At 53.3% G+C, this 13,094-nt stretch overlaps 1 protein-coding gene across 1 annotated transcript in view; it reads left to right on the top strand.

Moving 5' to 3' along the window:
• The first annotated feature begins 304 nt into the window (after positions 1–304).
• OPRD1 (opioid receptor delta 1) overlaps positions 305–13,094 on the top strand; it is a 31,776-nt gene continuing 18,986 nt past the window's right edge. Inside the window, exon 1 of the mRNA XM_026516874.2 lies at positions 305–531. Within this exon, the coding sequence (XP_026372659.2) occupies positions 305–531 (227 nt within the window). The remainder of the gene's footprint in view (positions 532–13,094) is intronic.

Genomic DNA, 13,094 nt, shown 5'->3' on the forward strand with positions numbered 1-13,094 from the left:
CCCGGTCGCGGGCGCAGACTGGCGGCCGCCTCCGGGCCACGTGGTGCGCGCGGCGGGCGCGTCCGAGGAGCCCGCAGCGGCTCGGGCTCAGAGCGCTCGGGGCGAGGAGAGCGGGCGGGCGCCGGGGGGCAGGCGGGGCGGGCGGCCGGGCGCGCGGAGGGCGGCGCAGGGCCGGGCGGGCGGCCGGGGCGCTGTTGCCCGTGGCGTCGGGGCTGCAGCCTCGGCCTTCGCGCGTCCCTCGCACCGGGTTTCTGCGCCCAGGGCGCACGGCGGGGAGGGACGCGGCGCCCGCCGCCCGGCCGCCATGGAGCCGGCCCCCTCCGCCGACGCCGAGCTGCAGCCCCCGCTCCTCGCCAATGCTTCGGACGCCTTCCCCAGCGCCTTCCCCAGCGCGGGCGCCAATGCGTCGGGGCCGCCGGCCGCCCGGAGCGCCTCGTCCCTCGCCCTGGCCATCGCCATCACCGCTCTCTACTCCGCCGTGTGCGCCGTGGGGCTGCTGGGCAACGTGCTCGTCATGTTCGGCATCGTCCGGTGAGTCCGCTGCGGCCTGGCCCCCCTCCTCACCCGGGGCGAGGGTGGGGACCGCGGACCCGGCACCCTGACCTCGGACCCGGGGCTCTCCGCGCCTCCGCACTTCCTGCAGGGGGAGCCCGGGGCCCAGCGAGGAGACCACTTCCACGGAGGGAAGGACGGTGGAGAGTGTGGAGAGAGAGAGAGAGAGAGAGAGAGAGAGAGTGTGTGTGTGTGTGTGACTAAATAACATTGGATCGTTTATTCGCATCCCCTTGCTTCTGCGTGAGGCTCTGTGGGATAGTTTGACGACAGTTAGTGTGTCTGTCACAGTTTGCAAGTGGATGATTCTGTGTTGGTGACAGTACAAATGTATTGAGTGTTTGGACCTCCTAAAGCCTCCTGGGAGCGGGCTTCTGGGGAGCCGGCTCTCCGTGGGGGTGTGGGGACGTGGGAGTGTTTGGGTGTCTGCACCATGCTGTGGGGACATTGACCAAGTCCCATTTGATGACCATCTCTAGGGGGTTCCTGTGTTGGTGTGTGCCTGTCCCGCGCTGTCAGTTCGTGATTCTCCCCGTATGAGACTGTGACTATGTGACTGTGTTGTTTCTTGTCAACTCCCTGGCAGTTGCGGGGGAGGAGAGCATGGAGCCCCGTGTTTGTGCACCTGTGTGTGCGGTTGCTGAGGGGGAGCCCGTGGCTCCTGGGTACAGTGGGCAAGGGCTGTGGCCAGCCAGTCAGTCATCTGCTTCCCTCCTCCGAGGCCATCTGGTCTCTAGCTCTGGATGTGAATCAGCGAAGTCTCAGCCCCTCGCAAATGCCCCGTCTCACTCTCTCCTCTTCTCTAACAGGCTTTTCTTTCTGCTAGAGTCAGCACTGGTTTGTTTGGGCGGGAGTGGAGTTTGTGCTTTCACCTCAGGAAGCGAAATTCTCTTCCTGGTATCTATGTAGAGTGCTGGGACTTTCTCAGAGAATCTAAAACACCATCCGCTTGCCTGGAAACAACCTCCTGACCCAGTTCTGCCAGCTCAGACATGGGCAAAAAGGATCGAAGGGAAACTCCTATCCTTATAACAACAAAGATGCCCTTGTATTTACTGATAGTTGGAAATGGTCGTCCATGCTGGTTGACCGAGGGCACAGCCCTAAACCTCTCTGGGCTGTGGTGCCACCCAGCAGAGCAGAGGGCAGATTGTGGACTCAGAGGTCAGACTCAGTTATGAACTGTGGTCTCAACCCAGACATTGATGCCCATCACCGTAAGCACCCCAGTCCCCCTGTCCCACCATCTGCCCCATCTGTCTCAGTTTCCCTGTCTGAAGAGTAGAGACCCAGTCTCCGCAGGTGGGAGTCTGAATTCCAGAGTCTGGGATCTCTGCAGGACAGAGTGTTGTGCATTGGAGCACTGCATGGGTGTGTGGGTGTTGAGGGAGCTCTGGCATCTTTGCTCCCCCAGGAAGAGTGGAGGGCACAATTTCCTGTGCTTTCAGTGACTCATTACCAGCTACCGTGGGAAAATTCCCCCAAGCACAGGCAGGATTGATCTTTGCTGTGCGTTTCGTCAGTGGTTCTCCCCACTTTGTCTTTGGAGGTAATACAGGCTTTAGAGTGGGGCCAACCTGAGTATGAATTCCAGCCCTGCCATGAACTGGCTCTGTGACTTGGGTACATCACTTATCTTTGAGCCTCAGTTTCTTCATCTATAGAATGGAGTAATAATAGAGCCTTCTTCAACAGGGGTTTTGTGAAGTGTCAGTGAGCAAACATATAAAATGCAGCTGGCCTGGTGCCTGGATCCAGTAAATGGAAGCTGTCTGTGTGATAAAGAGGAGGAATTTTCCAGATCCCTTAGGATCTAGTGCCTTTTAAAAGAGGGAGGGTGAAAGTGGCCCTTGTCCTAAGGTGGGCTAGAGGATAGCTAAGGTTCTGAGTTCCAGATTCTGTACACGTACCCTCTCTGGGGAGCTCTAGGTGCTGAAGAGTGTGTTCAGTCCCATTCCCAGCCTCTTCTCCAGGGACTCTGGCTGTTGGGCTGATGAGCACAGCTCCCCCACTCCCAGTGAGCCAGGGGAAGGCTCCTCACTTCTGAGGGTCCACTTGGGGAATGCTCTGGCCTCTGCTTGCTAGGGCTGCTCCCAGCCAACCTTTCACAAATCCCATTGTCAGATGCATCTTGCAAGCAGCATAGCTGGCCCCCATAGGCCCCCATGTTGCTAAGACATTTCCTGGACCAATCATGTATGTGAAAACTGTCTCTCTGGGTCTGAATGATTTAATCCTCACCTATAAGCCTGAGGGATAGGCGTTAGAATCCTCAATATGATCGCCTCCATTTTGCAGATATGGAATCTGTGGTTCAGAGAGAGGCAGGGTGACTTATTCTCCAAAGGTCCCACAGCTAGTTCCAGATCTGAAGCTAAAACCCTGGTCTAGTGACTCCAAGTCTAGAACTTTTTCCAGAGCTGCCTGGGGTAGGGGACAGTCAAAGAAATCCATGGAAGGAGGGGGTAGAATTCTGTCCTTCCTTGTGTCTTAGATCATCAGAGAACAATGGAGACAGAAGGATTGTGAACCTACACATTATTTGGCCCAAGTATTTTAGGCTGCTATCCTGGGGGGAGGGGTAATGATGGGGCTGGCACTTAATTCCTCCCCACTGACAGTGACACTAAGGATAGGGCAGCTGCCTGGTACCCTGCTTCTGCTGGCAAAGTCCCAAGAGCAGTGGAAAGAGGGGAGCCCAGGATGGAGAGAAGCCCCTGACCTCTCTGGTTTCCTGGCACCCTGTGCAGGGCTTGGCACAGCCAGTAAGTAAGTCAGTTGATTGGCTGAATGAAAGAATGAATGGTTGAAGGAATGAATTCTGCCTGTCAGTCCTGAGCTCCCGCAGTTGGGGGCGGGGGCAGGTTTCCAAGGGAAGAAGATCCAGAGAAACCCTTGGGGTGGGAAAGCGGGGTGGTATGTAGTGGCAGAGGTGGGGCTCTGAAGCCAGACATATCTAAGTTCAAGTCCTGAGTTCAAAGCCACTTACTTGCTGTGTGTTTGGGTTAGCTTTACCTCTCTGAAGCTCATTTCTTCCCCTGTAAGGTGGGAATAGCAACAACGTGTCTGGGGCTGTGGTGAGGATTAATAGCGTTGTAGGCTGAGCCATTTACCCCCTCTGAGAAAAAGGATTGGCTCTCTGTGAAGGAATGGAAAGAATTAACTCATTCAAGAAAATTCTATGGATACACTGGGCTAGATGCTGAGATACAGTGTTAAGGAAAAAAATAGACGGTCTCTGCCCTCACGGTGGGAGAAATGACGGTCATCAGCTAGTCATCTAACAAACTTGTATTTGTGCTGAGGGCGATGGAAGAGTAGATGGGCACTTTGGGAGCCCACGACGTGTGTGTGGGGGGTCTCACCTGGTCAGGGAGTTCAGAGAGGCCCTCTGAGGAACTGAAGGATGAGGAGTGGGTAGGTAGCTAAGTAAGCTGAAGGAAGAGCCTCTGACGAGAAGCCTGACCTGGATGAGGAGCTGAGAAAAAACCTCAGAATCCCACATCATGAAGCACCCTCCATTCCCGCCTCCCCCACACTCTGGCCCTCTCCCTACTTCATGGACCCACTTGAGAAGCCCACTCATCCATCTGGATGCATGAGAGGGGCCTCTGGGAATTGTCCTTTTAACAAACAGCCTGTGGTTCCCGAGGCTTCTGTGAAGTACGAGCAGGATTTTTGGGGACATCTCGTCCCCAGGCAGAGCATCACCATTAAGTCCCACGGTGTGAGTTCAGCCGGTGTGCTGACCCTGTGGGTCCTCAGAGCAGATGCCTGACAGCCCCTCTTTCTGGGTGGTAAGTGCCCTGAGGGGCCGGCATTTCAGAGTTCCATTGGTGGCCCACTGGGTAGGGCAGAGTGTGAAGGGCTTAGCAGACCCCCATCTCTGACAGGTGACCCCGTATATCTTCTCTCTGCATGGCCCGGGACTTCCTGGTTTGCCTGCCCCAGAATCCAGGCGGGAGAATGGAGTCCATGCTTTTCCACATGGCCTCCTGTCTGTTCCCTAGCCTGCCCTGTCTCCCTGCCTCCCTCCCGTCCTGGTTTCAGCAGGCTCATACCCTGCTGTGTCTCTGACCACCCCTCCGTCTCGCATTCTGCCCCCTGCATATAACCAACCTCGGCCTGCCTCTTCACGACTGTTCCACGCCCTGCGCTTCTCTGGCCCTTGGTCTCTCCCTTGGCTTCTCTCTCTTCTGAGTTTTCCTCTGATCAGGTGTGGGCTCTGCCACCTCCTAAGATCTTTAGTGAGTTGGATTGCCACCCTGCACCTCAGTTTCTTCATTTATAAAGTGTGGGTCATAGCACCTGACTCAGAAACATCTTTGTCCTGAAGATGACAAGACCACGTTGGTAAAGCAGCATGTTCCCCTCTCATCCCAAGTGCCTGCAGCACAGAGTGGGGAAGGGAGTTTGGCCCGGGCAGCCTGGACTGGGGCGGGGTCACGACAGGTGAATGAGGAGTTCTGGCTGTCCCCTCTCTCTACTGCCGAGGTGCCAGGGGTTGCTGGGGCAGGTGCTTAGGGGTCAGCTTGGCAGGATTGGAAGCTCTGAGTCCCCACCTTGTTTTTTTGGAGGCCCAGAATGAGCCCATTGCCTTCTTGTCTCCCTCGCCTCTCTAATCTGGGTTGGAGTCCGTGAACCCAGGGCCCCCAGGCCACGTGAGATCCCAATGAGGCTCCAGGTTTTAACCTCAGCTCGACCGTGTCCTAGTGGTGTGGCTTTGAGCAAACTGCTTGCCCTCCCCGAGCCTCATTTCTGCATCTGTAGAATTGGGGTGATCAGGGTAGATTTGGGGGAGGATTAGATGAGCTCATGTGTGTAAAGGCTGCAGCACAGCACCCAGCACATAGTAGGCCCTCAGTGCATGCCAGGTGCTATGATTAACTAACACCCCTGCTGCTCCAAGTGGCAGGCGTGGCTCTGGGGCATCATGGTTTCCGTGTTCCATCTTTGGCCCTGGCCTTTTTCCTGCATCGTCTGCACATCTGCTTATTCAACAAGCGTTTGCTGATGCCGACCCCTGCCAGGCCGGTCCAGTCTCAGCTCCCATGGCCCAGACCCTCAGTTGAAGCTTCGGCACGGCCTCTGGCTTCTCACACAGCCAGGTCCTCCAGCTTCCTGGAGTTGTGGGAGTCCAGGGCCAGCCCCTGACCCAGCCAGAGGGGGTCCCGCCTGATTGTGCTGCGTTGTCGTGAAGTGGCAGGAACAGTTGGCTACTTGGAGACGGGCGGAACATTCCCGGCAGAGGGAACAGCATGAGCAAAAAGAGGTTCCCAGGATCTCGGAGAGCTGCAGAGGACAGGGAATTTCACCAGGGGCAGAGCTGAGTGCGTGTCAGGGGCCCCGGGTGGCTGTGGAGGTGGAAAGTGTGCAGGGACAAAAGCAGAACTCGCCTCGCAAGTAGGTGTCCTCCTCAGCCTGGTGTGGTTGTCAGGAATGCCGGCTGTGTGCGGAGCTTTGGCTGGACCGCTCTGGCGGGGAGGAGGAGTGAGGCGGAGGAGAGGCCCGAGACAGGCCAGCATGGTCATGTCAGGGGCCAGAGGTTGCACTGAGGCAGGAGTGGCAGATCTGGGCAGTGGGAGCCGAGGCCGGGCGGGTTCTCGGGTCCCACAGTAAGGTGACCGTACTGGGAAACGAGGGAGCTTTGAGCCACGGGCCATGGGGAAGAGGACTTCAAAGCGATCTGTGCGGAATGGTGTTCAAGGGGATGAATTGGGTGTGGGTGGGCACGGGGTGGGACGGAGGGGGCCTCGATGCGGGGAAACCGAGAGGCTAGCTCAGGGCGATGGGAGAGAGCTGCGCTACTTTGGATGGGTCACCGGAACCCTGGCCTCAGTTGTCCCCTTTCTAAAATGGAGTGCTGGGGTGCCTGGGTGGCTTAGTTGGTTAAACGTCCAACTCTTGATTTTGGCTCAGGTCACAATCTCAGGGTTGTGAAATGGAGCCCTGTGTTGGGCTCCGTGCTGGGCGTGGATTCTTTCTGTCTCCCTCTCCCTCTGCCTCTCTCCCCCTCCCTCTCTAAAAACAAAAAAACCAATGTCCTTTTTAAAATAAATAAATACATACATACAACGGAGTGCCTTCAGACCTTCCAGAGGCAGGAGGCTGGGCCATATGATCCCCCTGTCCCCCGCCCTGGGGAGGCTGAGCAGGGAGAACAAGCAAGCCCCGGCTGGTGTCCCTATGGTATCTCCTGGCCTTGCCCCCTTGCCTGCCCCACTCCCCAGAGAGTGTGTGGGGTGATCCCAGAGTCACCAAGGGCACCAAGAAGCCTCTCCTGAGCCTCCACCGTGTGCCAGAGGCTTCTCCATGCCTCACAACGGCCCTGCAATGGGGCTGTAGTTTTTTATTGATAGATGAGGACGGGAAGGCTCAGGGAGCAGCCGGCTCTCACAGTCCAAAAGCTGCAAACTCAGGTCTTTCTGACTGCAAACCTACTCCATGTTCACTCTGGCACTGTTGTCCATGAGACACACGGAGTGAGAGTTAATGACGTCCTTGTTAGAGGAAGGGAGGAGCAGGCAGATTGCTGTCTGCAACCCTCCGAGGCCTCTGCGTGGCTGACAGCGGTTGACAGCCGAGATGTCAGAGCCAGACTGACCTGGGATCGGGGCCCAGCTGTGCTGTTTACTGAGAGAGCGAGCTTGGCCATACACTTAGTTAACCAACTAAGCCTGGGTGAGCCCCAGTTTTCTCATCTGTGAAATGGGAGTAGCATTAGAGCTTCACCGGGTGGTTTTGAGAAGTTTATGAGGCATGATATGAAGGACTTCAGCACAGAAGCAGGCATTTGGCAAGTTTTCAGTAAATATTTTCTTTCTTTTTTTTTTTTTTAAGATTTTATTTATTTATTTGGCACAGAGAGAGAGTGAGCACAAACAGTGGGGAGGGGTAGAGGGAGAAGCAGACTCCTCGCCAAGCAGGGAGCCCAATGCAGGACTTGATCCCAGGACCCCAGGATCATGACCTGAGCTGAAGGCACACACTTAACTGACTGAGCCACCGAGGCTTACCTCGGTAAACATTTTCCATCATGTCTGTTTCAAAGGCTTACTTCTCATTCTTTTGATTAGTTTATTTTTATTTTATTTTATTTTTTTAAAAGATTTTATTTATTTGAGAGAGCATGAGGTGGGGCCAGTGGGGGTGGGGGGGGGGAGAGCAGAAGGAGAGGGACAAATAGACTCCCTGCTGATCAGGGAGCCCAACACCAGACGGGGCTCGATTCCAGGTCCCTGGGATCATGACGAGAGCCGAAGGCAAATGCTTAACCAACTGAGCCACCCAGGCGCCCCATCGATCAGTATTTATTGAGCCCCAGAGGAACTGGAATTATTGGGTAGATTGTATAGGGAAGTTTTATTAGCTCAATATTAGACATTTTCTTTTGCTGTAAAGGTAACACAGTTATTTCAGAAAATATGGAGAAGTTTAAGTAGAGACATACATTACCCATAATCTCACTACAAAGAAAAAAGCTTTGTCATTTTGTTGTATTTCTTTCCCATCTCTCTCTTTTTGCCTCTGTGTGTGTGTGTTTTAATGATATCAGGATCACAATATTAGAATAGTGATCATGTTATATATAATACTTTGTAAGCTGCTTTTCACTTGATATTATATCATGAGTGTGTTGTCATGTTATCAAACATTCTTTGAAAACATGATTTTTTGATGGCTGCATTGTATGAATGTGTCCTATTGGGGGGGACTTATGTTATTTCCAATATTATGCCAATCTAAACAATGCATCTGTGAACATTCTTGAATACTTATATTTGTGCACACCTCTTATTATTTCTACAAGGAAATTTCTAACAGTCAAAGCTCTCCAGGGGTGCATGGGTGGTGCAGTCAGTTGGGCATCTGACTTGGTTTCAGTTCAGGTCGTGATCTCAGGGTTGTGACATCAGGCCCCTCGTCGGGCTCTGTGCTCAGCACGGAGTCTGCTTAAATTTCTTTCCCTCTCCCTCTGCCCTTCCCCAACCCCCGTGCTCTTGCACATGCTCTCTCTCTCTCTCTCTAAAATAAATAAATAAATCTTAAAAAAAAAAATAGCTTTCCCAATAGGTATGGGCTGCTGTGTAATGTAGGGAGCTTCCCATCTCTGAAGGTATGCAAGAGGACACTGGAAAACCACTGGATGGAGGCATGGCACTGAAGATTTGCGTGGAGAAAAGATAAACATAATTGTAGGCTCCTCTCCCCACACCGAGATTCAGAGATGCTGTGATCTCAGATTCCCCTTTTCCCCTTCCTGGCAGATGGTGCCTGTCTGGAGGCTATGCAAAGGGCAAGGCATGATTTCATTAACCTCAGAGTCCTGGGACCTCTAAATCCAATTGGCTACCCAGAACATCATAACATGCACAGGAAGAGGGGTAATCGTGGGCTTGAGCAGAAAGCCTGGCTTAAATTAGCAATTTACCATCATGCAGGCTGCGGCGGCCCTATTACCAGCTGGGGGATATGGGGTGGGATGGGGTGTCTGGGTTGGGTTCTATTGATTTATAGCTCCCAGTGCAGCTGCAGAAATCAACAGCTTTGTCTCTGGCCGGGGGGCGTGTGTACAGGAAGACTCTTGTCTTCTGTAGCTTTCTGAGTCTTGATAAATTGAAAGAACTCCAACTTCAAAGTCTTGTGAGGTCAAAAAGCCCTGTCCAATGAACACAACACACGGAGAGGCGGAAATGGCCTCACTCCTCTCCCCTGCCGAGGTGACCTTTTCACCAAGGCATAGAGTTTTGAACCGTGGATGATGATTCTCTTTACTGAACACTTATTTTGTGCCAGGCAGTCTGCTTAGAGAGATCTAGATATCATCCCATTTCATCCTCACAGACCCTTATGGGCTGAGTTTGTTGCCCGCGTTTATAGGTGAGGAGACTTGAGGCACAGAGAAGTTCTGTTACATGCTCCAAGTCCCGGAGTCAGATTGAAATCGGGTCATTCTGATCTCAGAGCCCACACTCTTAGCCATTGCCCAGTCTTCTGCCTGTATGTCAAGTTCAGCCCCTCTGACTGAAAAATGAGGGAACCGAGGTTTGGAGAGGTTCAGTGTCTCTTGAGTTAGTGGCCAAGACAGGACTGGACCTTGCCTTCCTAACCCTTTGTTCCCCCTTGCATCTCTTTCACTCCTGGGGTTACCTGGGCTAAGGGAGAGTCAGAGGGTAGCTAGAGATAGCCCTACCCAGGAGTATGGGAAGTGGGTTCCTGTACAGGGCAACCCAGCCTGGGGGCCACTGATGTCTCACAGGCTCCGAGAAGTCCAAGGTTCCCGGGGCGAAGCCAGCACCTGGCAAGGCAGCCGCATCCTTCAGATGCAGAGAGATCGGGGTTCAAACCCAGGTCTGCTTCTCGCTGGCCTCTGTTTTCTCATCTGTAAGATGTAGGTGATAGAAAATCACCTACGTCGCAGGGTTGTGGCAAACATACACTCAGCAGCCCCTCCTAATACCGGGCACGGTTCTGGGGGCTGGGCATGTCACAGTGATCAAGACACAGTCCTTGCCCTCACGAAGCCGACATTCTAGTGGGGGGAAATATAGACGGTAAACGAGCAGATGTAAGGCCAAGGCTATAGTTGACCATGAGGTCAACTAAAAGAGGAGTGGGGGAGAGAGAGTGGTGGGGCTGTAGTTGTATATGGTGAGGTCAGGGAGGAGGAGACAACCCAGCAGAGGCGTGCCTCTGAGAGGAAGTGTTTTAGGGGGAACGGAGAAGGGGAAGGGGAAGGGAGGTGATGTACGGCCCTAGCTCAGGGCCTGACCGGGAACAGGAAGTTGTTGGTGATAATGATGCCTTCTGGCTGATTTCCCAGCATTCGGGAATCTGGGACAGGATTAAGCCAAGGGAGAAAAACCACTTCTCCCGGCCAGCCCACATGCCCCTGCAGGACAGATGGAGATAATCTGTCTCCCTTGGTTACAAAAACTCATGGTCCTGAAGTGCTAGGAAATGCCCCCCCATCTAGTGGGAAGTGGAGCCCAGCCTGTGGCCAGAGGGCTGTCCTGCGGGAGGGGCAAGTAGCCCTAAGACACTCCCTTCACCTGCTCAGGCCCTGTCATGCCAGCAAAGCATGGCATATTGACTCCACAGGACTTCACACCAAAAATAGCACTGCTGACCTTTCTAGAGTGCTGACAGGGTGGCCAGCTCTGTGCTGAGCACCTTCCACGAAGTATCTCATTTAATTCTCCCGACTCTCTGAGGCTGGTAGCACGTTTCTCTCCATTTGACAGATGAGAACACTGAGGCTCAGAGAAGCTAATTCACTTGCCCCAGGGCCACAATGGTAAGTGACAGCCTGTGAACTGAGGCCCCCCTGACTCCCAGAGCCCGTGTGTGCAAAGAGACTGGGAAGCAATGGCCGAGAAGGTGGAATTCATGACACCGTCTGATTCCAACTGTGAAAAATGACTTTTTTATAGCACTTGGGATCAGGAGAGGCTGTGGAGCAGGGCAGACTGAGTTGTAAAGTTATTAAAATAATAAATTGTTAATAAATAAAACAAAAGCGAAACTCTTGTGTGTCAGGCAGAGGGATATGGCCCAGCATGGCCAGAGGCCTACAGGGGAGAAATGTGGATTTTTTGGAACATCTGACTTTGGATCCTGGTTCCGTCCACTCTGTACTTCTAGACAAGCACCTCTGACCGTGGGTCAGTTTCCTTCTGAAACTGGGATGAAACAAAATGGGAATACATGGGTCTCTACTTCCCACGGTGGGTGTGGGTCAAAGGAGAGAATGGATGTGAAGTGCTCTGCACAGGGCCGGCCTTGCCCATTGTCCTCAAGGAGTGTTCCTTGGGGACTGGGGGCAGGAGAGGTAAACCGTATCATCCCCGTATACCCTGTGGTCACTAAGAATGACAAACTTGCCGCAGTATTTTTACATGGAACCGTGGGACATTTACTTGGCGATGGGCAGGACTCCAAATGATCAAGAATCCATCAAATCTGACTATGACAAAACTGAGCGTGTGCTTTGGTGATATTACAGGGCTTCATACAGGGGACCTTGCTTGGAAACTCTCATCTCTACAACACTTCCCTGGGGGCTGGTGTCTTTGCCCCTTTTCTGGTGAGGAGAGTGTATGGCTCCCAGCACCTTAGCCTAGACTATGTCCTTTCAGGTCTGTCCTACTAGACAAAAAGAACCAGGAGGATGTATTTCAAGGAATCAGCTTATGCAGTTGTGGGGTCTGGCGAGGCTGGCTGGTTGGAAACTCTCGGGCAACAGCTGATGCTGCAGGTCAAAAGGCAGAATTTCTTCTTCCCCTGGGAAGCCTCAGTTTTGCTCTTAGGGTTGAGCCTCATTACCAAGGATAACTTCCTTAAAGTCAACTGATTGCAGATATTAACCACATCTGCCAAATATCTTCACAGCAACCCTGAGATTGGTGTTTGATTAAATAACTGGATACTGGAGCCCAGCCAGGTTGACGCATAAAACTAATCATCACAGAGTCAGACAGATCTGGGCTTGAGTCCTGGTACTAGAGCCCATAGGCTGTGTGACCTTGGGCAAGCCTCTCTGAGCCTCAGTCCCCTCCTCTGCCGGATGCGGTGATAGTGCTTACCATAGTCGTTTGTTGTGAGGATGAAATACAGCGATGTAAATCAAGTGGCTTTGTCCGTGCCTCGCATAGAACGAGGGGAGCCGCACACAAGTAGATGGTCATGGTCATGAATCAGTGTTTTCTAGTTGTAATTGCTCGTTCCAGGGTTCGCCTTCCCTTTTCCACTGGTTGCTCCTAGAGGGTGGGATCCGTGTCCTGTTCGTGTTCCGTGCTATTTCCTAGCTCCATCCCTGACCCGAAGGAGATATCACTAAGTATTTCCTAGATATCTCGTTGACACGTTGTTAATGAGGTTCTCTCCATGGAGTACTGGGGATCTATAATAAAAATCCTTCAACCTCAAGACAAGACGGAAGATGTGTGGGAACCTCAGGCCTCTCTTCTCTCTAAAGTAACCCTTTGCTTCTCAGCTTAGTAAATCTCTCCTCCCAGAGGCCTTTTCTGACGCCCCCAGGCCAACAGATCCCCCCCTCCTCCGTGTTCCCACAGTGTCCTATGTGTCCCCCATCCACACATACTTTTTCAAGCACTCGATTGCTCATCTCTCCTCTCTCTTCAGAGGAGCAGGTGTGTGGGGGGGGCAGGGGGAGGGAGTAGCCTTCGCTCACAGCTGGAGCCCCAGCCTAGGCTCTGACACTCAGGCAGCAGGTCAGTAGGTGTTTGTAGGAGGGACACGTCCTATTTCCAGAGACCGTGGGCTGACATGCTACACTTGGGGAACTCTGCTTTCTTGGGGCGTCTGTGGTGTCTGGCTGCCCCATTTCCTGGCCCAGCCACCCTTAAGCCAGAAGCAGAGCCCGGGTGATGGGGAAGAGCTTCTCACTGGCTTCCATGAGCGTGTTGTTCTTGAGCTGAATGGCACAGGCATCTGCCCTGTTTATTTATACCTGGCCACCCCGGCCCTCACTCATGTTCAACTCAGGGCTCTTTATTTCCATGTTCCAGCCTTTAATCTTC

This window comes from Ursus arctos, unplaced genomic scaffold, assembly GCF_023065955.2.
Source record: "Ursus arctos isolate Adak ecotype North America unplaced genomic scaffold, UrsArc2.0 scaffold_32, whole genome shotgun sequence".
In the NCBI taxonomy this organism is placed as follows: domain Eukaryota; kingdom Metazoa; phylum Chordata; class Mammalia; order Carnivora; family Ursidae; genus Ursus; species Ursus arctos.